The sequence below is a fragment of the Stomoxys calcitrans genome, chromosome 1, assembly GCF_963082655.1.
Source record: "Stomoxys calcitrans chromosome 1, idStoCalc2.1, whole genome shotgun sequence".
NCBI lineage: Eukaryota > Metazoa > Arthropoda > Insecta > Diptera > Muscidae > Stomoxys > Stomoxys calcitrans.
This window is the reverse complement of record NC_081552.1, coordinates 5,121,752-5,148,069: the sequence shown is the minus strand read 5'-3', so window position 1 is coordinate 5,148,069 and position 26,318 is coordinate 5,121,752. Positions and strand designations below refer to the sequence as shown.

General features: G+C 38.4%; 1 protein-coding gene across 4 annotated transcripts in view; it reads left to right on the top strand.

The window, feature by feature from the left end:
- The first annotated feature begins 4,232 nt into the window (after nt 1-4,232).
- Nucleotides 4,233-26,318, top strand: part of LOC106087076 (protein Teyrha-meyrha) — a 55,350-nt gene continuing 33,264 nt past the window's right edge. For all 4 annotated transcript variants that reach the window (XM_013251983.2, XM_013251981.2, XM_013251982.2 and 1 more), the window contains exon 1: nt 4,233-5,068. In XM_013251983.2, the coding sequence (XP_013107437.2) occupies nt 4,952-5,068 (117 nt within the window). In that variant the 5' untranslated portion in view covers nt 4,233-4,951. The remainder of the gene's footprint in view (nt 5,069-26,318) is intronic.

Below are 26,318 nucleotides of genomic sequence, written 5' to 3'. Positions count from 1 at the left end.
CCATTTCAGAAGAATACCAACAAAAACTTCTGCCAACTGTCAGAATGCATGAGCCGAAAAAACGGTAAGAAAAAATTGTAATTTTCTACAACAACAAAAAATAAAATCATGAAAGATATGGCGTTGAACAGAATACATGGACATGGTAACCGAGAGCAACAACAAGATAATGTGAAGAAAAAAGGCACAAAGGCAGCACAAAGGCCAGGCCAGCCAGCCACAGACAAAGAGAAAACACAACAACCATCTGTGCAACCATTTTGGAATAGGACACAAAGAGTTAGTTGTGAACATGTTGTAAATTACTAAAGTGTACTTAACTCACTCGAAAGCAACAACAACTACTACTAAAGCAACAATAACTAAACGCACACACATCTGGTTAAGGCTGTTGTCATTCGCTTGTTGTCGAAAGGAAAGACCAACACAAACAAACATACTAATGTTAACGAAGCCTTAAGTAAGGGTTGCCAAGTTATTTGAAATACAAAAATCGGATTAGCTATTTTTTTTGGATACCTATTCCTTCATTTTAACGGATTACAGTTTTTAAATAAAATTTTTTTACAACAAAATATTTTAAATTTGATATATTTAAAAAATTGGGTGAATATTTTGCATTTTTGTATAATTACATTTTTCTCAGGACTACATCGAATAGACTTTTCTCATTAGAAAATGTGCTATACGGCTTAGTAAAATCTGACCTTTCTTTAAAACCAAAATGAATGTACCAACAGCACGTTGCAGAGCAACATCTCTTCTAACCCTTAGACCACATCCTTGGTACATTTGCACCAATTTTGAGTTTTTCGATGTTTTTTTTATAAATTTTAAGAGCTGTTATCCTTATTTGTGTTGTTTTAAATGTAATTGGAAAATAATTTAATAACTTAACAAAAACTATAACTCTAACCACGCCGTTGGTATATTTTTACCACTGCCTATTGTAATTCACATAAAATGCACTGTGGCAAGTTGTAAGAGCTGAAACATCATTAAAGCCCCTTGTGAGATTTTATGAATGCATTGTGAAATAATTTGATAATAGTTTTAAAAATGCAAAATGTTTTTTTTCGGAAATTTTGAGGTTAGGAAGCGGATAACTTTTGTTGGGAAGGGACAATTCGCACTTGTTTTTGTTAGGTTTTGCGACCTATATCTACAAAAAAAAAAGAATTAGACCTATTGGTCCATAAGGCACTGTTTGGCAGGCAACTCAAAATTTGACATACTCGAGGTGATCAACTTTCAAGCTCCATGGATCGGTTTCTGGACCCACTAGCACCCCTTATTTTGCGTACTTATTAGAAAACACCTCTTTGGCTATGTTAAGTACCGTGTTAATATCTCTATCCGTTCAAAAGTGTTAGAACTATTTCCAAGATTTTTCGATTTCGCAACACTGTGCCTTGAAACATTTGTACCACCGCCTGTAGAAAATACACAGAGGTACAGCCGTACCAAAGAGGTTGTCAAAGGGTGTATGAAATAGAATAGTGTCTAAGTATTAAAGGAAGTTTTACTTGGCGGACATACTTAACAATGTCACCGACATGGGTGTGAAATCACAACTACCTTTACCAATCCCAGCGGGAAAGTTCAGGAGTAAAGGTTGCTTATAGAATGCCTTATTTTGGAGACAAAAGACATGCAAAAGCCTTCCGTTCTCCTTGCTATTTAACAAGGCGTGTACAAAAGGCCTTCCCTTCTCATATCCTAAAGTAGGGTTTACAGAAGGCCACGTGGCAAAGGAGGTTTTGAGGAGGACAATAAAAAAATATAACGCTCTCTCAATTTTTCTCTTTAGACTAGATAATCCGAAAATCTATTTTTAAAATAAGAATTTTATTTTTAACATTTTCAAAAACTTTATTTGCCTTCGCCCGGATTTGATCCACTGGCCCTCTGTTTGTTAAATCGTTGTGCAATCTATTGGGCTATCGCACACCTTACAATGACTTCGTTCAATTTGCTTTTTGCTCGTATTTTCTTTTGGCTACTTGTGCAAAAACATGAAGAACTCAACGCCGATTATGGATTGCAACCCAACTTCAGTTAAGTTGCCAAGGTCGAAATTTGTTAACGAAATTTCCATTTCTTCAATTCAGTAGTACAATGCTCAAAACACAGATATTGAATGAAACTGAGAAAATTTTTACTTAATTTATTTTTTGGTTTCATCTCCGACCTCTTAGACAAAACAAACCAACCAACAACAAGTAAAAGCGTGCTAAGTTCGGCCGGGCCGAATCTTATATACCCTCCACCATGGATCGCATTTGTCGAGTTCTTTTCCCGGCATCTCTTCTTAGGCAAAAAAGGATATAAGAAAAGAGTTGCTCTGCTATTAAAACGATATCAAGATATGGTCCGGTTCGGACCACAATTAAATTATATGTTGGAGACCTGTGTAAAATTTCAGCCAATTCGAATAAGAATTGCGCCCATTGGGGCTCACGAAGTAAAATAGAGAGAACGATTTATATGGGAGCTTTATCGGGCTATAGACCGATTCAGACCATAATAAACCCGTTTGTTGATGGTCATGAGAGGATCCATCGTACAAAATTTCATAATAATTGCGACCTCTAGGGGTCAAGAAGTCAAGATCCCAGATCGGTTTATATGGCAGCTATATCAGGTTATGAACCGATTTGAACCTTATTTGACACAGTTGTTGAAAGTAAAAATAAAATACGCCATGCAAAATTTTAGCCAAATCGGATAGGAATTGCGCCCTCTAGAAGCTCAAGAAGTCAAATTCCCAGATCTGTTTATATGACAGCTATATCAGGTGATTGACCGATTTCAACCATACTTAGCACAGTTGTTGGATATAACAACAAAACACGTCGTGCAAAATTTCATTTCAATCGGATAAGAATTGCGCCCTCTAGAGGCTCAAGAAGTCAAGACCCAAGATAGGTTTATATGGCAGCTATATCAGGTTATAAACCGATTTGAACCATACTTGGCACAGTTGTTGGATATCATAACAAAACACGTCGTCCAAAATTTCATTCCAATCGGATAAGAATTGCGCACTCTAGAGGCTCAAGAAGTCAAGACCCAAGATCGGTTTATATGGCAGCTATATCAAAACATGGACCGATATGGCCCATTTACAATACCAACCGACCTACACTAATAAGAAGTATTTGTGCAAAATTTCAAGCGGCTAGCTTTACTCCTTCGGAAGTTAGCGTGCTTTCGACAGACAGACGGACGGACGGACAGACGGACGGACATGGCTAGATCGACATAAAATGTCGCGACGATCAAGAATATATATACTTTATGGGGTCTCAGACGAATATTTCGAGTAGTTACAAACAGAATGACGAAATTAGTATACCCCCCACTAATGGTGAAGGGTATAAAAAAACACAAATTGATTTTTATAAGATTTGTAAATATTTTTTTATCATATCAGATTCAATGTATACAAAATATTTTCTACATTTTCTCAAGTTCACCCATCAAATCGGCAACCCTACACAATATGTTCTTTTGAGCCGCCAAGCAACAACAAAATCATGGGTCTCGATATCAATGTGCACCAGAGTGGAGTCCATAATGCAAATGGGTGTGAGTGAGAGTAACTTACTGCTAGATGGTAGATGGCAATAGCAGCAGTAGGGGCCGTTGTAGTCAGTCGTCATTGCAGTCTATATACTTTCGACTATCAAAACCACACACATTCATTCATCCACTCATTAAGGCACACAGCAAGAAGCAACAGTAACAACAAATTTTCGTGCGACTTCTATATATTTGCCTACTCTCACTCCTCACTCTCACAGCTGGTATAAGCAAGAGACCAAAGCATATGTTGGCAATAAACCGGTTCACTGAGCACCAATCAGAGAGACGCACTAAGCCATGAAAGGGCGGGCCTCCCAACAGTGGCCGCAGTAGCAGAGATAAAGCATCATCACTAAGTTCGTGTGAGTGTGTGTATGCTACTGTTGTACAGCATGAAGCTGAGGCGGATTGAGCCTCTTACTGCGCAAGTATCTTAAAATGGAACTGGTTTTTTTTATGTACTGACTCAATAACAAGTCCTCGTGCCACACAGCCAGGGAGCCTGTTTGGCAGACTGAGACTACTACGGCTATGGGCAGCAAAATACAAAAGTCACTTTAGTTTCCAGCAGATTTTACGTACGTGCGGGTGTATCACTCTGACTCGGAGTCAATGAAAAATTAATCACACACTCAAGCAAAAAAAAAAAAACGGAGACAACAACAACCACCACCATATTTATAATTGCAACATCTGAACAGCTAGCTACACATAGCACAGCAAAAAACGCAACAGCGATTAAAGTAATTGCAAATTTAATTAACTTACTAGACGACGGACAGCCCAGTCTGTCAGTCAGTCTGAGGCAGTGGCATCAAATACTGGTAGTGAACGGCAGCTGCAGTGAAACGCTAGTAGTTAGTCGTCAGTCAGTTAGTTAGTCTCTTTGGTTAAAACAAAAAATTATTGCCATTGTTGTTGTCTCCAGTAAAGTGTAGTGTAGTTTGGTGGCAAGTGCATGCATGCAGTGACACTCTCACACATGTCGATAGGAGTGGTGGTAGTTAAGTAATTACCTATGCATTCGCAAGTAATGTGTGCGACAACAACAACAATAGCAATTGTGACAGGTCACGTGATACGTCGAAATAACAAAAACAACAACCTTCAACACATCCAAGGGAGATAATTATCTCCGCGAGGAGTATTTGACAAAAAAATATATTGAAACAAAAAATTAAGTGAAAGTGTTTTTCTGAAATTGAATGTGGGTTTTTGAAGAAGAAGAAAAATAGAGTAACAATTAAATCAAAACAAATGTTTAAGTTTTTAGTGTAATTTCTACACCCAGCCATTCACTTCATTTGTAGTGAGTGTTCACTTGAAAAGTGTTCCCATCTCTGGAACATTCCGTTGGTGTATTATGGAAAGTAACGCCTTTGGAAGCAGTCACATACCGTCACAAGCATTGGTCGTTTTATCAGAGGCTGCTTCCGGTTTGCATGAAGCATTGAGAGGACAACGTCCATTTCCCTCAAGGGTAAGTTGCGCCATATAACAACAATTTTTGGGTCGATGTTTTAGAGAAGCTATTCTTGGCAGAGAGGTTTGCTTACACCAAGTGGTCGAAACACTTTTCTGTGTATAAATAGAAATCGATATTTGATTTGTCTACAAGTCCTCTGATGTTTTCGATTTTGAAGCCTTGGTCAAGACGAAATCTCCTATATGTTATCGGCAAGCTTTTTATAATATTTAATACATTGCTTAGGGCAGCCATCTATGATCTTAATTTTCCTTAAGAAATGTGGCCCTACCGAAAAAACACCCTTTGGGTTAGAAACATACCGTCGAGTCCAAACAGCTGGTGTTACTAGCAAGACTACTCGATTTTTTGTTTTTAATGAAAGCGATAATAGGTGAGTATATCTATCATCACTATCTTTAACACAAGTATGGTGTAAGGAATAAGTTAAGTAAGATTACCGTTGGTAATCGAAATATTTAGAATAATACAATTTATAAAAAGCACCACCATGTGATTCTCATAATTGCCCATGACCTCAAGCCGAACCATCTACAAAATTATAATCCCAAAAGGTCAAAAACACACAGTTTAATATATCTTATGCATAAAAAAAAATAATATTCGATTCGATAAAGCCTGTGGTGCTTTCGATTCTTAAGCCTAGTTTCGAACAGATTCCTTAGAGAGTTATCGATAAACTTTTTATGAAATTTATTTGGCCCATGATCTCTCATCGCCATAAGTTTAAGAAATGTAAGCATACCGGAAAATCACTTCCCTCTAGAAATATACCATTGCTTATGGCGATTTAATAGTGTGTCGACTCCAAAGCATAAAAAAAGTGAAATTGGTAAATGTAATCGATTTTCTGTTGTTTATTAAAAGACATATTTAATGAACATATCTGTCTTTTCTCAAAATCTTCACAGATAATTCAAAGAGATATTTATTCGATTTTGTATGCAAGTTTGGATTTTGTCTTTAAAAAGTAAAATTCAGGGAATCTTCATCGATAAATTAATTTGATAAATATTTCAAGTTTGATTAAATGCATAAATTAAAATAAAATCATGGTAATTTAAGCGAAAGGTTTTCAACTTCGATACCAAAAGTTATCGATAACAATTTCAAATAATGCCTAACCGGTATTCATTCTAATGAGTTGCATTGCTCTTCCAGATATGAAATTTATATCGTTCTTGGAATTAGAAGGCTTTAAAATCCAGTAACAAAAGATGTCGATAATAATTTCCTAATTTTAGCATTAAACCTCGATCGATACCAATTGTAGTCCCAAATCTGAATACCTGGGAATCTACGGCCTTGTCTGCATTATGATTAAGTTTTACATAAATACTATATTTAAGCTTTGATATCTTTATAATATATTTTCTCGATACTATGAATGGCTTACCCGACTAACACGTTGGAAGCCTGGTTGCAAATCCCGGCGGCAAGCTGAGGTTATGAGTTATTGACGTTGACAAGTATTTGAATCTGTCGAAAAGTTGGGTCTTTAGGGGTCGCCTCTTAAACATTCAAAAATCTTTTTTAGTTAAGGATATCCGCACTAATGCTGACAAGTATTTTAGTCTATTTAAATGTTGTTATTGTTGATGTAACCACATTTGTAAGCAGAGTTGGTTATCCTCATCAAGCTCCATGTGTGATCAAGCCCGTTCCGGTCCGTCGGACCGATTGCCCAGGAAACGTTAAGTCGCCAATGACTCGACTCAGTATTTACATAAGTAAAAACCGGTGCCGGCCGGCCTCTCACTGAAACTCTCCATTAGTTACCGCTGATTGTCCGTGACTGCAGTTGCAGCTACTCCATATATGGAGCCTGTGGACGCTCGGTAGCTCTTAGCTGAGCTTCTCGTAATGACAACGAACACCACACCCATGTGGTTCTCATAATTATCCCGTCCCGGGTCTTGTCAACTGTCTCTACCGGTAATGCCGTTTTGCTGCACACGGCAATTAAAACGAGAACTTTTAAGCTGAAATTTCGAATGGGTGTGGATTCTTTGTTTGTTGCGGGAAGATCCTCTTGTTTCTTAAAGGATTATTGGCGGAAAATATGGGCGAATATGTTTACTTAAGGCTTTATTAGCCTTTGATTCCCGTACATTGCTATACACACGGAAGATTTGAAGCGTTATTGGAAGCATTTGATTAGACGGTAAAGTGGCTCTATTGCTTGTATTGCTGGCAGATTGGTTAGCCTTTCCAAGACCACACCAACTAATTCCTCGTACTCTTCGCGTATAGCAGTTATTGTCATTGGTAACAGGTTTTCAGAGCGTCCATACGATTTTTCCAAATGATTCCAGCGATCATTTATTAAATCGATTTGGCATTGAACATAGCTGTGGACTAGCACTCGTCTCTGTGGCTATGGTGCTTTCCATATTTGCACATAATGTATTCATGCAAGTTTTAAATCGCCTACATGATCTGCTTTCGGGCAGCTTCCTTTTGCTGCTTTAACCGATTGGCCTCAGATTCAAATATTTCCAAATGTTGTTGCGTAAGTGAGTGCACCTTTTCATGATGAGTCGTGACAAGATTTCGAATCTTGCCATGGTTCTGACCAAACCGTAGCAGATCCTCGGACATTCCACGACGCCTTTGTTTGAAGTACAAGGACTTATCCCTCCTGTCATCGGAATCCTTCTTGAAATGATGTTAAGTTGTTTGGCTGTTGTCTTCAATAGCATTTTTTCCATATAAAACTCTTCTACCGACATCTTTCCATAAGGTCGCAAATTTCTACCATGTCGACCACCAACAGAATGATCCTTTTGCTTGCCAAATATTTTTGGGGCTTGTCGATTTTGTGATTTGAAAATGCTGGTGCGATTAGCGATGAACTTTATATCATTTAAGAGTGGGTGGGGGAAACTCACAAACTAAGGGTCGTCAAATGTTTCTTGGTGCCCAACAGTGGAAGTCTATGCTTGCTCAAATGCGTTCTATATAATTTTTGAGTCCTTTACCACGGGTGGGCGGAAACGAAACAAATTGTATAAACGTCGGACTAGGGGTCATCATTTCGGGTCACCAAATTTAACATTAAGTACCGTTAATTTTGATCAGTCTAGACTCCTAAATAAAGGGTGGCGTAAACTTTATTTGACCGGGGATATCCTTTCAGCACTTGTAACTAAGGAGGCCACCGTAGCGCAGAGGCTATCATGCTCGCCCAGAGGTTATCATGACGCTGAACGCCTGACTCCGAATCCTGACGAGAACATTATGAAAATTTTCAGCGGTTATTATCCCCTCCTAATGTTGGCGACATTTGGAAGGTACTGTACCATTTGGTACGGGAGCCATGTAAAAACTTCTCCCCAAAAAGGTGTTGCACTGGGGCACGCCTTATCATTAGAGCTTAAACTTGAATCGGACAGCACTCATTGATATGTGAGAAGTTTGCTCCTCTTCCTTAATGGAATGTTAATGGGCAAATTTGCATTTACTTGAAACTAAAAAGCAAACGGTCAATTTTAGTGGAGAATAATTACCCAGCGAACCAAATGTCCGATGTCGAAAAAATCAGAACAAATTCTGAAGTCTTCCAACAAGATCTTACCGAGTTCGTTCCGAATTCTGTTCGACTTTCTGAGGGAATTTTTGTTCCTACAGTTTGATAAGAATTCTTTTTGTATGGTTTTTTTATAGCCACCACCGAAGGATGGAGGTATATTCATTTTGTCATTCCGTTTGCAACACATCGAAATATCCATTTCCGACCCTATACAGAATACATGTTCTAGATAGTCGTAAAAATCTAAGACGATCTAGCCATGTCGGTCCGTCTGTCTGTTGAAATCTCGCTTCAGTCTTTAAAAATTGAGATATCGAGCTGAAATTTTGTACAGGTAAGTTCGAAAATGGGCTTTTACGGACTATATCTTGATGAAGCCCCCATATAAACCGATCTGCCGATTTAAGGCCTTAGGCCCATAAAAGCCACATCAGATTTTGCGGAAATATAAAACAGTTGTCTTGGGTCCATAAATGGCGCATTTGTTGCACGATTTCGCTGAAATTTAGTGCAGTGAGTTGTGTTAGGCCCTTCGACATCTTTTTACAATCGGTCCAGGTTTTGGATATAGCTGCTATATAGTCCGATCTCTCGATTTAGGGTCTTGGTCCGATTTCGCTGAAATTTATGACAGTGAGTTGTGTTAGGCCTCTTGATATCCTTCTTGAACATGACCCAGATCGATCCAAATTTTCATATAGTTACCATGTAGTCCGATCTCTCGATTTAAGGTCATGGCCTCAGAAAAGGAGAATTACTTTATACGATTTCGCAAAAATTTTAAACATTGACTTATGTAAGGCTTTTCGACAACCGTGTTCTATATGGTTCAGATCGGTCTATATTTGGCTATAGCTGCCAAAAAGACCAATATTGAACCAAAATTGAATAGTGACTTGTATTTATTAGACCACTCAATGTCCGTGCCGAATTTGGTCCAAATCGGAACATATTTGGATATAGGTGCTATGGGTGCATAAATAATGAATTTTTCATTGGATTATGACGAAAGGTGGTTTATATATGTACCCGAGGTGGTGGGTATCAAAAGTTCGGCCCGGCTTTTGAATTTCTTCCGATAGTTCGGAAGGAATTCTTTACTTTTTCTGCATTCGGCACTCTGTGTCGGATTAATTTTGTCTTCTTTTAGTGCATGCTTTTGTGGCGCATTTTTTACCGCTGGAAATTTTTTCTGGGAAGGAATTCTGAACGTTGTCTGAACTCGTTGTCGAATGTCTTTGTCTTTTTTTTGTGCTTGCGCTTTTGCATATTTTTGTTGGAGGCCATCGTAGCTCAGTGGTTAGCATGTTTGCCTCTGACACTGAATGACTGGGTCCGAATCCCGACAATAACATCAGAAAAAATGTTCAGTCGTGGTTAACCCTTCATAGGGTTAACTATCTCAAATAGCAGATTTTTTACTAGTTTTTGTTGGATTCTATCCCACAGTGAAACTCCTGTTCATAATAATGGCGCCAGTGTTGTTTGGTTGTGCAACGACTTTTTTCTACCAATTTAGAAGCATTCCCACTAATATTAGTTCATTAAGGCGATAGTCGTATAATGAAATGTTCCTTTCATTGTCGCAAATCTTGCGACGAATTTCAGGAGCGATTCAAAAAAACTATTCTGCAAAGATTTAAAACCTCAACAAGTATCCGCAGCTTTTGCTGGACCAAAGAGAATGTAGTATTGATCTCTTGGCAAAGCTGGACGTTCAGGATGCTGAAACTTTGTGAAACTTTGATGGACTTTAATCCGCCCCCAATGCCCTTATCAACATACAGCTACAACAAGCCATTAATCGGCTTGTTGCGCGCTCAAAGTCCGAAGAGTATCCCCGAAGAGATCAACATATATTAGGAATTTCCATGCTGCTCACAAAATCCTTAATCGTTTTCCATTCTATGTCCCAAAGATGGTTCTTTATTTGGTACTGCTGCTAATGTTGGATTTCCAGGTATTGTCACGGACTTATGGTTACAACCTTTTCCTCATGCGAAAGGTTGTCACTCAAGCACAAGTTTCAGCCAAAGTTTTAGACTGTATTCATGCATAATTGGGCAAAGAAGGGCTTCGGCTGAGAAAACCATTGGGACGATGTTTTCCGGAATGTCTGGAAGCATTAAGAGGATATTTTCTCTCAAAGGCTATGGTTAGTCTATTTATACTGCATAGTGGGGAATTTTGAAACAGTCTTTGGTCTTTCGTTGATTTCTCTTTGGAGATGATGGAAGACTTCTTGCAATGGAAATGGAAAGCCAGAGATCACAACACACCAACAACAGTGGGACGTGATTCGTTCTGGGTTAGAGGGCATATTTAACTACATTAGGTGTGGAGGCTTTCAGGGCCAAATATTGGTATGTCGTGTATATATCGAATATACCGCGAAAAAGTGTTTGCGATGTGAGCACGACGCTAACCAAGTTCGAAACCTTTCAAACTGGCATGTGTTTTCGTTGTAGGGATGGATGTGTTTTCCATACAACTACATTTGCTTCAATGGTATACAGATGTTATTTGCGCATCTATAGGACGTAGTATAAATGGATTGCAGGCCACCGTAGCGCAGAGCTAAGTATGTCCGCCTATGACGCTGAAAGCCTGGGTTCGAATCCTGGCAAGAACATCTCAAAAAAATTAACAGCGGTGGTTTTCCCCTCTTAATGCTGGCGAACTTGTTTAAGGTACTGTACCATTTAGTATGTCAGCCATGTGAAAACTTGTCGCACTGCGGCACGCCTTTCGGACTCGGCTATAAGAAGGAGATCGCTCTTCATTGAGCTTAATCTTGAATCGGCCAGCACTCATTGATATGTGAGAAGTTTGTCCCTGCTCCTTAGTGAAATGTTCATAGGCAAATTTGCATTAATGGATTCGAACGCTTGACAACGACAACGGGTCTCGCTGTGCCTCGAAGTGTACAGGTTCGAATCCCAACCAGGCTATGTTGTAACGAAATTAACCGTTATTACCACATGGACAGGGTCTAAAAGTTGTCGCGCTTAGCAATTGTTGAATTTGGTATCTCTTTATGCAAAATACGCTTGCTTAGTGTGGACATATATCAAGGAAATCTGAGAGCTCTATTACAACACAAGCTCCTATTAAGGCAATGGATTTTGACAAAGTGGTCAAAAAAGACCCTTTGAGGAATAAAATGGAGATTTGCAATAAAACTCAATAGCAAATTCTGCTTACATTTGGAGAGAAGTTGCATTGTTTTGGAGAAATGTCGCATTGTTGAACAATACTAGAAGAATACTGCAGGCAACTTGAAATATTGATTAGCCCTATTATAGCCAATATCGTGGATATTATTGTAAGGCAACGTACGTATGCTTGCAGCGTGTATGCTAAGCGGATCTATGGACTTCTTTAAAGGAAATGCTTGTGAATTTTAGTGTGGAGTTGTGTTATGTAGAGAAAAGTACTTCATAAAGCAGTGGATTTTAAAAGCCAACTTGGTGCCAGAGGTCCCTTCAACTGAGAAGGCCATTGAAACGGGGGTTTTCAGCAGTAGCGATTTTCGAGGAAGTTGTGGAGATGTCGCATAAGAGGCAGCTACATGTAATGCGGACATTTGCAAGCGATTTGGTTGATTCAAGGCTTCTTTCTTTGTTGTTGATTTCCCATTACAATTGGGATTTGATTTCCCATTACAATTAAATTTCTAAGAATTGGGATTGCAGGACTCAATTTAAGCATAGCTAAGATGTTATTATGGAAGGAGTTTGCAAAAATTTAATGTTTTTGGTCATCAGGCAGAAACACATGGAAAAGGGTTATTAAAAAAAAAAACGCTATAGCCCACATATAAGGAAAAATATCAATGAAATATTTTTTAAAGACTTCAAAAGTATGTGAAATTTCGCAAAAAAAAAACTTCTCCCTAATCTATACCTAAGGTTAAACTTCGTTTCATATGCCTTGTTCATTGATGGTTTTAAAACAAAAATGTGATCGGCTTTTTTCAAAAAAAAAAACAAAAATAAGAACCCAGGACATATGCCTTAAAAGATCAACTCTAGACATTTTTCAGTGAATTCCAAAACGGAGTTAATTCAATTTAACATGAAACAATCAAAACAGTTTGTCTGGAAAGACTCAAAACAAAAAAAATTGACAAAGTTCCAAGTAAAAGAGTTTTAGAGGACAATAAAGACAAAATACCCACACTCTCACAAACACATTCGCATATATTTATGATAGCTCTACAAATTTCACCTTGCGATCGATCAATAGACCAGGTTGACCAAGTCGTTTTTTTTTGTTATGGGGCCATAAACTGTTGAACTCCACTCTTGCGGACCATAATGGAGGCAATGGAGACAAAAACCCAATACAGCTCTTGGTCGATATTCGATTTTGAATTTAAAATTTCGCGCTTGTGGTAGCAGTTTATTTGACCGCAATAAATCAGCACACCCAAAGAGACTGCTGCTGACGGCGTTTTATGCACCTTTCGGCATTCGGACACAGTCAAAAGTAGATCTCTATACCAGCCAAAATGTGGATAACCCACATTCTTAAAGGGGAGAAGAAGAGGCCAATACCAACGTTTGTGGCACCCCTCGAACTGACATTAAACGGTGGCTTATTTAACTCATACATGATTTTCCTTCTGCCCCTCCTCCAGAACGATCTGCCAGCTATCCCTCCTCCTTCTTGCCTTTTGTCTATTGTGTGTAGATTTTTGCTGACAATTTATGATTGTGGCCAAGTTGTGGCCACTTGAATGTGTGATTGTTCTCGATTGAATCGCATAATATGTGGCCCCGCCGCCAAACTTCAGCTTTTGAGAGATGGTTGGAAGATGTATGTAGGTTGGTAGTTGGTCTGCCACCATCCTCCAAGTGTGTCATCGTAAACATGAGCAATGATCATGACGCTGATGCTACAAATGATGAAAAATATTTTAAACTTTGATCCACAATGACAACAATCGTAAGATGGTCACTAATATCGACTCGAGCATCCATCCATGCCTACTGTTGCCAAGACTACAACAGCAAACAAGTTTCGCGCCCAGATTTCAGATGCATTTTAAAATACGTACCGCAGCGAGTATGTTAAACAAGGCATCAATATGTCCAAAGAAGTGTAGATGGAGGCGGCGATACATGGTCCTCCACAGCAGTCATGCATCCCTCTATGTCTAAGTTAAAGTGGAATTTATTGAACATCATCACTTGCACAGGCCTGCTTGCAACAGATGGATTTGCCAAATTCCTCGGCCTCTTGCCCAATTAGACTTCTTTTGAGCATAAGCAAGGAGACAAAAAAAAAAAAAGAAATGGAGAGGTGCACCTCGAACTGGTTGCACTCTTTAAAGTGTCAACAATTAAAAATATTATTGAGTTGTTAACTTTTTTATGGCCTCCCTCCGCCGACATGTCCAGGTTTGGCGGTTGCAAACCATGGAACAGTTGTTTTTTTATGCTTTTGCCAAAACAAAACCAGTTGCCTTCGCTTCTCTGGCTATCAATCATGACCTGATGAGGTTGTTGTTGTTGTTGTTTTTTTTAACTTACCTCTTGATGGCTTATTGCGTGTGGTGTACTTGGCGTTTTACGCCTTTTTGGTAGCAAAACATGGCTTATTGCAGTTGAAAAAATGTGCTGATTATAAACCACATTCACACATCCCCATCAGGCCATAGGCTGGTCAGTTTGCCACCAGCCACTTGGTAGTCATGCATGCAGCAATCATTTGGCATATGGCATAAACGGATACCATATTTAAACAGTTCTTTGGCACATTTGCTGCTGCCGTTTGTTGCAATTTTACAATACAAAAAAAAAAAAAAACATATTTACATACACTTTTATGCTTTCATACAGCAGTGGTAATTAATAAATGTGTCAGTTTTCTGCTATTTAGGCTTTCCTCTACTAATGAATCAATAGAGAACGGAAGTCATTAGGAAACCAATGGCCATGTTTCAACAAATTTGGAAAATTTAAGAAACCATAAGGAAAATATGAAAGCAGCTTTTATAGACATTGGGTAGATATTCAAGAGCAAGAAAATTATTTTTTTAATCCGTCAAAAAAAAAAAATTAAAAAAAAGAAAAACAAAAAAATAAATAAAAGATTAATAATAACAATTACAAAAACACAAATACAAGCGTGCTAAGTTCGGCCGGAAGCGGGACATTGAAAAGCTGCAAACACAACAAATGGCAGCGGCATAATCCACTCGACTGACCCAACTGCTTGATGACCCTTGTTCCGATGATATAATGGCGCAGTGGCAAACTATTGCCCACTCCATGGAAAATGCCGCGAAATCCGTACTTGGGTTCCGGAAGCCTCCTCAAAGAAACCCATGGTACGACCAAGAGTGTCGAGATGCTACTGAAGCCAAGAATGCTGCATATAGAGCAACCCTGCGCTCAGTAGTAACGATACCTCTCCTTCATCTGGCGAAGGAGAGGTATCGGGAGAAAAGGAGAGAGGAGAAACGTCTATTCCGCAGAAAGAAAAAGGAAATGGAAGGACGTGAGTGTGAGCAAATTGAGATGTACAGGAGTCAGAATGAAGTCCGGAAATTCTACTAAAGGACCAAACATCAAACCGATGGCTTTGGTGCAGGCACATCCTCCTGAAGAGACAAAGAAGGAAATCTGGTAACTGACACAGATAACATGCTGAGGATATGAAAAGAACATTTTACCCAACTGCTAGTGTCCGATGTTGGCGGCGAAGAAGATACCGCAGAACCAATCCCTAATGATGGTATAGAATGTTTACCTCCTAGTCAGAATGAGGTCCAAGTAGCAGTGACTCGACTAAAGAACAACAAGGTAGCAAGAACCGACGGGTTACCCGCTAAACTATTTAAGACCGGAGGCGACACGCTGATTAGGCGTATGCATCAGCTTATCTGCTCAATCTGGCTAGAAGAACGCATACCCGATGATTGGAACCTCAGCATACTATGTCCCGTACACAAGAAAGGAGACAAGACGGAATGTGCCAACTACAGAGGAATAAGTCTCCTCCCCATCGCATACAAGATACTCTCCAGCGTACTGTGTGAAAGATTAAAACCTAAAGTCAATGAGATAATTGGGCCCTATTAATGCGGCTTTAGACCTGGTAAATTCACCCTAGATCAGATATTCACACTGCGCCAAATTTTGGAAAAGACTCCTTTACGTTCAAAGGTATTTTAAGCCATGTCTGAGTTTGGTATCCCTGCAATATTAATAAGACTTTGCAGGATGACACTTGCTGATACGCGTTCCTCAGTAAGAATAGGAAAGAACCTTTGCTGAAACAAGGTAATGATCCGAATCTACATTCGCTCCACGCTGGATGAATGCCTTCCATCTAATATAACAACGTGATCAATTTCGTTCCTCGTATTTGAATCGGGTGACAACCATGTGGCTTTGTGAATATTTTTATGTTGAAATTTGATGCTACTAACTACCTTGTTTTCTGCCGCGGTAATGTCTATCAGCCTCAACCCATTACCGGCCGTCATCTCGTGGAGGCTAAACTTTCCGACTGCGATTCCCAGAACGATTTTAATATCTTGGGCGGGGCAGCGGTCATTTTCTTTCTCTAGGTTCGTCTTGTCTTCCGTCGGGGCATGGGCACAAATAAGGTGGCTAGCCTCTCCACAAATCCACGGCCAAATTCATGCCTCGTGTTATGGAGAGTGCGGACATTCCAGGTGCGTGGGTCTCCAACGTTAAGGGAGGTTCCTATAGTTTTCCGGGGGCGGGTTACTGCCCAGCGCCCCAACCGCATGGGTTTTGTGGGATCGCACATGTATCCCCCGTTGTCGCGAGCCGATTGCTCCAATATCCGACGGCCACCTCCAGCCGCCACTGACCTGGGAACAGACGCTGATGTTGGCCATTGGTTACTTGAAGGCGCCAATAACTCGCCTTATCCTCTCGCGGTTGGGGCCTAGCTTTACTCTTCCGAAAGTTAGCGTGCTTTCGACAGACAGACGGACAAAATAGATCTACTTAAAATGTCATGACGATCAGGAATATAAAGGGTGATTTTTTTGAGGTTAGGATTTTCATGCATTAGTATTTGACAGATCACGTGGGATTTCAGACATGGTGTCAAAGAGAAAGATGCTCAGTATGCTTTGACATTTCATCATGAATAGACTTACTAACGAGCAACGCTTGCAAATCATTGAATTTTATTACCAAAATCAGTGTTCGGTTCGAAATGTGTTTAAAATTTTGACAAATTTTGTTCAGCGATGAGGCTCATTTCTGGTTGAATGGCTACGTAAATAAGCAAAATTGCCGCATTTGGAGTGAAGAGCAACCAGAAGCCGTTCAAGAACTGCCCATGCATCCCGAAAAATGCACTGTTTGGTGTGGTTTGTACGCTGGTGGAATCATTGGACCGTATTTTTTCAAAGATGCTGTTGGACGCAACGTTACGGTGAATGAACACATTTCGAACCGAACACTGATTTTGGTAATAAAATTCAATGATTTGCAAGCGTTGCTCGTTAGTAAGTCTATTCGTGATGAAATGTCAAAGCATACTGAGCATCTTTCTCTTTGACACCATGTCTGAAATCCCACGTAATCTGTCAAATACTAATGCATGAAAATCCTAACCTCAAAAAAATCACCCTTTATATACCTTATGGGGTCTCCGACGATACCTTTCGAGGAGTTGACGATATTAGTATACCCCCATCCTATGGTGGAGGGTATACAAATAAATAAAAACAAGTAAAGCATGATAAGTTAGGCCGGACCGAAACTTGCGTACCCACCACCATGGATTCTACTAAAAATTTACCCTTGTAAACTCAGTTTGATTGAATTTTTTGAAGTTTTGTGGAACAATCAAAATCATTGATTGGGGCTTCTATGGCCTCAAGAAGCCATATCGAGTATTGATGATAAGGGGCCTTTATCGATTTGTGAACCTATCAGTGTAGGATTCGTTGTGAGTATTGGAGAACACAAGTGTACTTCACAAATCAAATTTCAGCCAAATCGGGTAAGAACTAAGGCTCCCTAGGATTCTAGTTGTCAAATCCGCAAATCGTTTTATATAGGGACTTAATTTTGCTGAAGTACAGCAAAACCGGATGAAAAAGAGATTTCTCCGGGGATCGATTTATACAGAAATCTTGGTTCCTAAATTCCGCCTAATCTGGTGAAAATTGAGTTTCTAGGGACAGAACAAGTCAAATCTGTGGATCGGTTAATATGGCACATATATTGAAAGTCCAAATAGAAGTTCTTCTGCGAAATTTCAGAAATATCTGAGGCTTCTAGTGGCTTACGAAGTCGAAATCCGGGATCGGTTTATATGGCGAATATATCAGTGTTTAGAGGGCAAGAAAGGTCCTCCTCCCAATCGCGAAATAATTTTTTCTACCGCAAAGAATTTTTTTTCGATTTGGAATCACAGTTAGGTGGACCCTTTGAAATGAAAGCCTGGCTACGAGCCTGATAAGGGTCTTATCCAAATTTGAAACGATAAGGGCCATTAACAATCCCAACGGAGTATCGATGCAAAATTTCAAACAATTATCTTTATACGTTCGAATGCTATAGTGATACAGACCGACGGACAGACAGACATGGCTAGATCGACTCTAAATATTCAGACGTTCAGGAATATATGCAATTTATAGCGTCTCAGATTAATATTTCGAGGTGTGACAAACGGAGTAGTATGTATGTATACCCCACATCCTATGATGGTGGGTATTAAAATAAATTGAAGGAAAAAATAAATTACATCAAAAAATGCAACAACAAGTAAAATCGTGCTAAGTTTTGACGGGCCGAATCTGTCTACTAATCTAGTCGATCCGTTTGTAGCACCTCGAAATAGCCAAAGAGCACAAACAGACATAAATGCTTAATTTATTGATGGTGTTTCACAAAAACACGGATTAAAGTTCATAAGCAAAAAAAAGAAAGAAACACTAAAATCATTGTCCTCATGAGGTGATGAATTGAAAACCTCCTCTTCTTTTTCCAAACTCATAACCATCAGGGAAAAAATACCAAAATTCAATTCATAAAGGATTTAGGTTGCGTCTTTGGATAGTGCTAATTTGCTTAATTTAATTTACATCAATAATTTTATTTTTATGAATTTTCTCCAACTCCGAAATTTATTGCCACCCATATTTGCCATATTTCATTTGCAACAAAAAGAGACAAGGACTAATGATAACAATGATACAATGCGTTAGCAGGTGTCCTTACAACCCCTACTCGTGCTATTGTGCCCTCAACGGAGCGACCTCTCATACCCACACTTCCCTCTCCCCTATAGTCAAGAAGGACACACACACAATGTGATTTAACCTATTTGGCTGCCAAGCACTGCCAGCCATCACCACTCTTGTTTGTCTATCTATTTAGCGTTAAATTGTCAGCACTTGTGAGCGGGTGAGCGGCCAGTGAATTGGCAATAATGCCGCCGCCGCCGCCACTTCTCAGGGTGGTTTTTGCCTTGTGCGAGTCTGAGAGTCAACAATTGACATTGGAATTATTTGCATTATCTGTGTTCGTTCATTGCTTTTTATGACAAATATTTGTCTTTTGTTTACTTTTACTATTATTAGTCGAATTGTGTAGAAATTGAAAGGAAGTGGTTTGATACTCGCAAGCCGTATCCTTTTCATCATTCAATAGGGGATGATGTTTCGGTGTTTGCTTGTTATTGTTGTGTTATGCATCATTTGTAATGATAACCACTATATCAAATGCTCTCGCTATTGACTGCTACTGGTCTCTGACTGCGACTGTGGAGGACTGGGTGAAGGAAAGTAGGTGTTGTCTGAACAAGAGCGATTTACATATTCCCCATTTGGTTTAAATACTTTTCACAAATAATCCTTGAGCTTGTTCGACGGGTGTTGAGTAGATCAGAAAACTTCGACCAGCTGTGTTTAGTTATCATTAACAATGTAAATTAAGGATTTTGTAGATGTTTGAAACACTCAAAAGGCACCAGGTTTGAGGAAAAAACATGGCGAAACTTTTTTGTGAAAAAAAAAAACGCGTAGGAACTTTTGGAATCGAACAAAACTCTTAATAGTTGGCAGTCTTGAACTTTTTTCGTACTCATATATCAGAGCCATCATATGGCTAGTTTCATCATAAGCTTTCTATGTCGCTAGTCTCTGTGGTGTATTGACAATTTATTAGCAAATGTTGCTAATAAATGCCCCCATTGCGTTGTTTTTTACATCACTTCAATTCACTTCACTTGAATTCACCCATCATCAGCGCATAGAGAGCTCACCCGCTCTAAACAATTGAATGGGAATTCATTTGAGTCATTGTTGTCAATACCAGGCGATTACAAGCGTACACGATAAAGCGTAACAAAGTCTTTACAAGATTTATGGCCTTTAAGCCATACGAAAGACATTTGAAATTAAATTTTGAAAAAAAACGACTTTTAATTTATGTTTGAATAGAGATGCTAGATGTGGTTGAATAGTTGCCTTACCCCTGCTCCCCACTTGTCACAAAATCAATGAATGCATGTTTCCATGAATGAAAGGCCTATTAAAAGCGGATTCGTTGTCATTGTAACTTATGGCAATGGGTTTCCATACCCCAAAAAGGAGTAAGTCCCACATTGTTTACACCGTTCTGTTTTTTTGTTTTTTTTTTGTAATTTATTTTAGCCAATATGTGTCCACATTGTTATATGTATATATTTATCATATTTATGACATAATATTTTTGCAGAGCTTTCCTGCTGCCCAGGTTTTTGTTGGCTTCACACGAAATATATGCCTTCATGCTTAATTATGACAACATTTAATATGTGAACGGACCATGTTGCATGATGGACTACATGCTCGTAGTTGCCTATAAGGAAATTGAAGCAATAACTTATAAGTAATGGCTAAGAAAAACAAAAATGGTTGGCCACAAGAAAACTATTATCTTGGAATACATACATATCCACAGGTCTAAGCTACAGATTAAATCTCCTCCGGGATGCAATCAGCCTGGCTGAATTGAAGGTTTTCTATAGAAAATCTTCATATCAGCCTGGCTGAATAAGGTTTTCTATAGAAAATCTTCAATTCAGCCTGGCTGAATAAGGTTTTCTATAGAAAATCTTCAATTCAGCCTGGCTGAATAAGGTTTTCTATAGAAAATCTTCAATTCAGCCTGGCTGAATAAGGTTTTCTATAGAAAATCTTCAATTCAGCCTGGCTGAATAAGGTTTTCTATAGAAAATCTTCAATTCAGCCTGGCTGAATAAGGTTTTCTATAGAAAATCTTCAATTCAGCCTGGCTGAATAAGGTTTTCTATAGAAAATCTTCAATTCAGCCTGGCTGAATAAGGTTTTCTATAGAAAATCTTCAATTCAGCCTGGCTGAATAAGGTTTTCTATAGAAAATCTTCAATTCAGCCTGGCTGAATAAGGTTTTCTATAGAAAATCTTCAATTCAGCCTGGCTGAATAAGGTTTTCTATAGAAAATCTTCAATTCAGCCTGGCTGAATAAGGTTTTCTATAGAAAATCTTCAATTCAGCCTGGCTGAATAAGGTTTTCTATAGAAAATCTTCAATTCAGCCTGGCTGAATAAGGTTTTCTATAGAAAATCTTCAATTCAGCCTGGCTGAATAAGGTTTTCTATAGAAAATCTTCAATTCAGCCTGGCTGAATAAGGTTTTCTATAGAAAATCTTCAATTCAGCCTGGCTGAATAAGGTTTTCTATAGAAAATCTTCAATTCAGCCTGGCTGAATAAGGTTTTCTATAGAAAATCTTCAATTCAGCCTGGCTGAATAAGGTTTTCTATAGAAAATCTTCAATTCAGCCTGGCTGAATAAGGTTTTCTATAGAAAATCTTCAATTCAGCCTGGCTGAATAAGGTTTTCTATAGAAAATCTTCAATTCAGCCTGGCTGAATAAGGTTTTCTATAGAAAATCTTCAATTCAGCCTGGCTGAATAAGGTTTTCTATAGAAAATCTTCGATTCAGCCTGGCTGAATAAGGTTTTCTATAGAAAATCTTCGATTCAGCCTGGCTGAATAAGGTTTTCTATAGAAAATCTTCGATTCAGCCTGGCTGAATAAGGTTTTCTATAGAAAATCTTCGATTCAGCCTGGCTGAATAAGGTTTTCTATAGAAAATCTTCGATTCAGCCTGGCTGAATAAGGTTTTCTATAGAAAATCTTCGATTCAGCCTGGCTGAATAAGGTTTTCTATAGAAAATCTTCGATTCAGCCTGGCTGAATAAGGTTTTCTATAGAAAATCTTCGATTCAGCCAGGCTGAATAAGGTTTTCTATAGAAAATCTTCGATTCAGCCTGGCTGAATAAGGTTTTCTATAGAAAATCTTCGATTCAGCCTGGCTGAATAAGGTTTTCTATAGAAAATCTTCGATTCAGCCTGGCTGAATAAGGTTTTCTATAGAAAATCTTCGATTCAGCCTGGCTGAATAAGGTTTTCTATAGAAAATCTTCGATTCAGCCTGGCTGAATAAGGTTTTCTATAGAAAATCTTCGATTCAGCCTGGCTGAATAAGGTTTTCTATAGAAAATCTTCAATTCAGCCTGGCTGAATAAGGTCTTCTATAGAAAATCTTCAATTCAGCCTGGCTGAATAAGGTTTTCTATAGAAAATCTTCAATTCAGCCTGGCTGAATAAGGTTTTCTATAGAAAATCTTCAATTCAGCCTGGCTGAATAAGGTTTTCTATAGAAAATCTTCAATTCAACCTGGCTGAATAAGGTTTTCTATTGAAAATCTTCAATTAAGCCTGGCTGAATAAGGTTTTCTATTGAAAATCTTCAATTAAGCCTGGCTGAATAAGGTTTTCTATAGAAAATCTTCAATTCAGCCTGGCTGAATAAGGTTTTCTATAGAAAATCTTCAATTCAGCCTGGCTGAATAAGATTTTCTATAGAAAATCTTCAATTCAGCCTGGCTGAATAAGGTTTTCTATAGAAAATCTTCAATTCAGCCTGGCTGAATAAGGTTTTCTATAGAAAATCTTCAATTCAGCCTGGCTGAATAAGGTTTTCTATAGAAAATCTTCAATTCAGCCTGGCTGAATAAGGTTTTCTATAGAAAATCTTCAATTCAGCCTGGCTGAATAAGGTTTTCTATAGAAAATCTTCAATTCAGCCTGGCTGAATAAGGTTTTCTATAGAAAATCTTCAATTCAGCCTGGCTGAATAAGGTTTTCTATAGAAAATCTTCAATTCAGCCTGGCTGAATAAGGTTTTCTATAGAAAATCTTCAATTCAGCCTGGCTGAATAAGGTTTTCTATAGAAAATCTTCAATTCAGCCTGGCTGAATAAGGTTTTCTATAGAAAATCTTCAATTCAGCCTGGCTGAATAAGGTTTTCTATAGAAAATCTTCAATTCAGCCTGGCTGAATAAGGTTTTCTATAGAAAATCTTCAATTCAGCCTGGCTGAATAAGGTTTTCTATAGAAAATCTTCAATTCAGCCTGGCTGAAAAATGTTTACTATAGAAAATCATCATCACTTAGCTAAACACCCAACATCTATGGAAAATTGCAAAATACAAACACACACGCGCACATGTGCAAAGTGTTATTTATGGCAATGTTTTTGTTTGGGTTTAAAAATCGTTATTACAACAAACCATCACAAAACGATTATCATCAACAATATCAGTGTCGATGTAAGCCAAAAAAAAAGGCCCAAGTCAGAGAGTGCTAGGGTTTATCTATGCTCAATGCTTAGGGTAGTGGGTGAAAGTTTTGTTGTCGCAAAAATGAAAATGGGAAATGTTTACAACGGTATGAAGAGGATTAAGAGTAATGGAGGTGGTGGATGGGTAAGTGGGTGTGGAAAATGATGACATTGGTGATGGTTGAAAAGTAATTTTGTACGGATATGTGGGTATGACAATAACCCACTAAACATATCATTTACAAAGAACTAACACACACACCCATATACACATATATGAGTCTGTTGTGAAGACTGGGATCAAGGATTTGTTTTCCTTAAAGGGTGGCAGAGAAGTGTTTTTTGTAACAAAAATTGCTTTTTCTTCATGCTTGAATGAGCTTTGATATAGAAGATGCCACTGCTGATGTTGATGACTATGAGAACGATGACGACAGTGCTGATGAGAAAAGTCTGTTATGTGGAAAATTTGCATAAAAACTACTAGTCTTTCCCCCTAGAGTTCCAACATGTTTAAGGCAATATATGTTCGATTATTATTTGCTCGATTTTATTTAAGAAACTCATAAAAATCGTGACATAATTTATTTTAAAATCCCTTGTTAACATTGATATGTGTAACAAAACGTTCCTTTTAAAAACATTTATAATTTTATTTCAGTGACACAGTATCCCCCCATTTTACAATTTTCTATTGGTTTTAGGGGTATTGAAAATGTGTTAAATCCATGGCGACAAATTAACACTTATCAAATGTGTATCATCAACTCAAACTCTTACTACAACTTCAGTGTCTCCATATACCCTTATCATGTGCGAGGAACATAGACATCAATTACCCCCAATAGGGGGTAGGCTTGTGTTTGACAAACATCACGGTCTTTTCGTCGTTGTCTGAACTCAGAGGAGAGATTGTGTGAAATCTAAATGAGGCTTGGGGGCTTATATGTGGTAGGAAGCATCAGCAGTATGTCATTACCAATAACAATTCCCTTTCCAAAAAGCGAGTTATCATGGCTCCCTTTTGTTTTCCTTACTAATGAGCAGCAGATATTTGAAGGTTAGCTGCAAAACGTTGTAATTCCTCGTTCGTGCCGTTGGGCTTATATCACATTTGAAAGTTAAAACCACAAAATAAATGGAGTTTATCACAACTTTACTTTTGGCAGCTGGGCCCACAGTGGCACCCATTCTTGCATGTTAAAGGTGTGGGTCACAAATCGGTTAAACGTTTCGCAAATCTCTGCAATTACCAGAAATTTGTCATTGCTAAAGGGAAATGGTCAAGTGGTCAACCACTCGTTTAGATTGCCAAGTTGGGCGGGTGGTTTTGTTGCAATCAACTCATACTGCAAAACTTGAGAATCGTGATAGCGTCATCCTTTTCCATCCTTACCAGACCTAGACCAAGAAAATCACTTAACTATGGCAAAGTGCACATAAGGTCCCAAAGAACTGAGGCACTGATTTGGAATACTTGTAAAGGTGTGGAATGTAAGAGTACCCGGGATAAAACGATGATTAGTGCAAGATGGGGCAATTCGTAATAACCTTCAAAGTAAAAAAAAAAAAAAATTAAATAGCCATCAAAGCAATTTGGGGAATATTTGATCTTTTTCGGTTTTTATTTCGTCGGTACTGTTTGGATATTATTTCATAATGAAAACTTGCCAAATAAAGAAATTAAACCAACTCAAAAGAATTTTTTTTTGAATTTTTGGGGGGTTATTTCATTTGGTTTAAATTCAATTTTTAACGAGTACTTATACAAATTTATTACTAGGAATACCGGTTGAATTTGTTTTCGAGTCGAGAAAAAGTCATTGGAGTATTAGTTCTGACTATTATCAATTCAACGGTATATAGGTAAACAAAGAATAATGAATAAGAATTGCTATGCCAATGGGGCTATACCAAGCTGTTAGACGATTGAGGTTATAAAGGGTGATTTTTTTGAGGTTAGGATTTACATGCATTAGTATTTGACAGATCACGTGGGATTTCAGACATGGTGTCAAAGAGAAAGTTGCTCAGTATGCTTTGACATTTCATCATGAATAGACTTACTAACGAGCAACGCTTGCAAATCATTGAATTTTATTACCAAAATCAGTGTTCGGTTCGAAATGTGTTCATTCACCGTAACGTTGCGTCCAACAGCATCTTTGAAAAAATACGGTCCAATGATTCCACCAGCGTACAAACCACACCAAACAGTGCATTTTTCGGGATGCATGGGCAGTTCTTGAACGGCTTCTGGTTGCTCTTCACTTCAAATGCGGCAATTTTGCTTATTTACGTAGCCATTCAACCAGAAATGAGCCTCATCGCTGAACAAAATTTGTCAAAATTTGAACACATTTCGAACCGAACACTGATTTTGGTAATAAAATTCAATGATTTGCAAGCGTTGCTCGTTAGTAAGTCTATTCATGATGAAATGTCAAAGCATACTGAGCATCTTTCTCTTTGACACCATGTCTGAAATCCCACGTGATCTGTCAAATACTAATGCATGAAAATCCTAACCTCAAAAAAATCACCCTTTACTTGGTTTGGCTGTTGGAGACCAAAGTGAAAGTCATTGTGTAAATTTTCATCAAAATCGGATAATAATTGCACCCTCTATAGACTCAAGAAGTATAAACGGGATATCGGTTTATATGGGGGGGTACAGTTGTTGGCAGGTATAACAAAACACCTCATGCTTAATTTCAGCCAAATCGGGCTATAATAGCGCCCTCTAGCGGCTACGGAAGTCAAGCTCCGAAATCGGTTTATATGGCAGCTATATCAGGTAATGCACCAGTTTGAACCATACTTGGCACAGTTGCTGGAAGTCATAACACAAAACTTTATGCAAAATTTCAGCCAAATCGGATAATAATTGCGCCCTCTAGCGGCTCCAGAAGTCAAGATCCCAGATCGGTTTATATGGGAGCTATATCAGGTATGGGAGCTATCCGGATCCAATATCGGTTTTATATCAAAGCATGGCCCGATATGGCCAATTTACAATCCCAACCGACCTACATTTATAAGAGGTATTT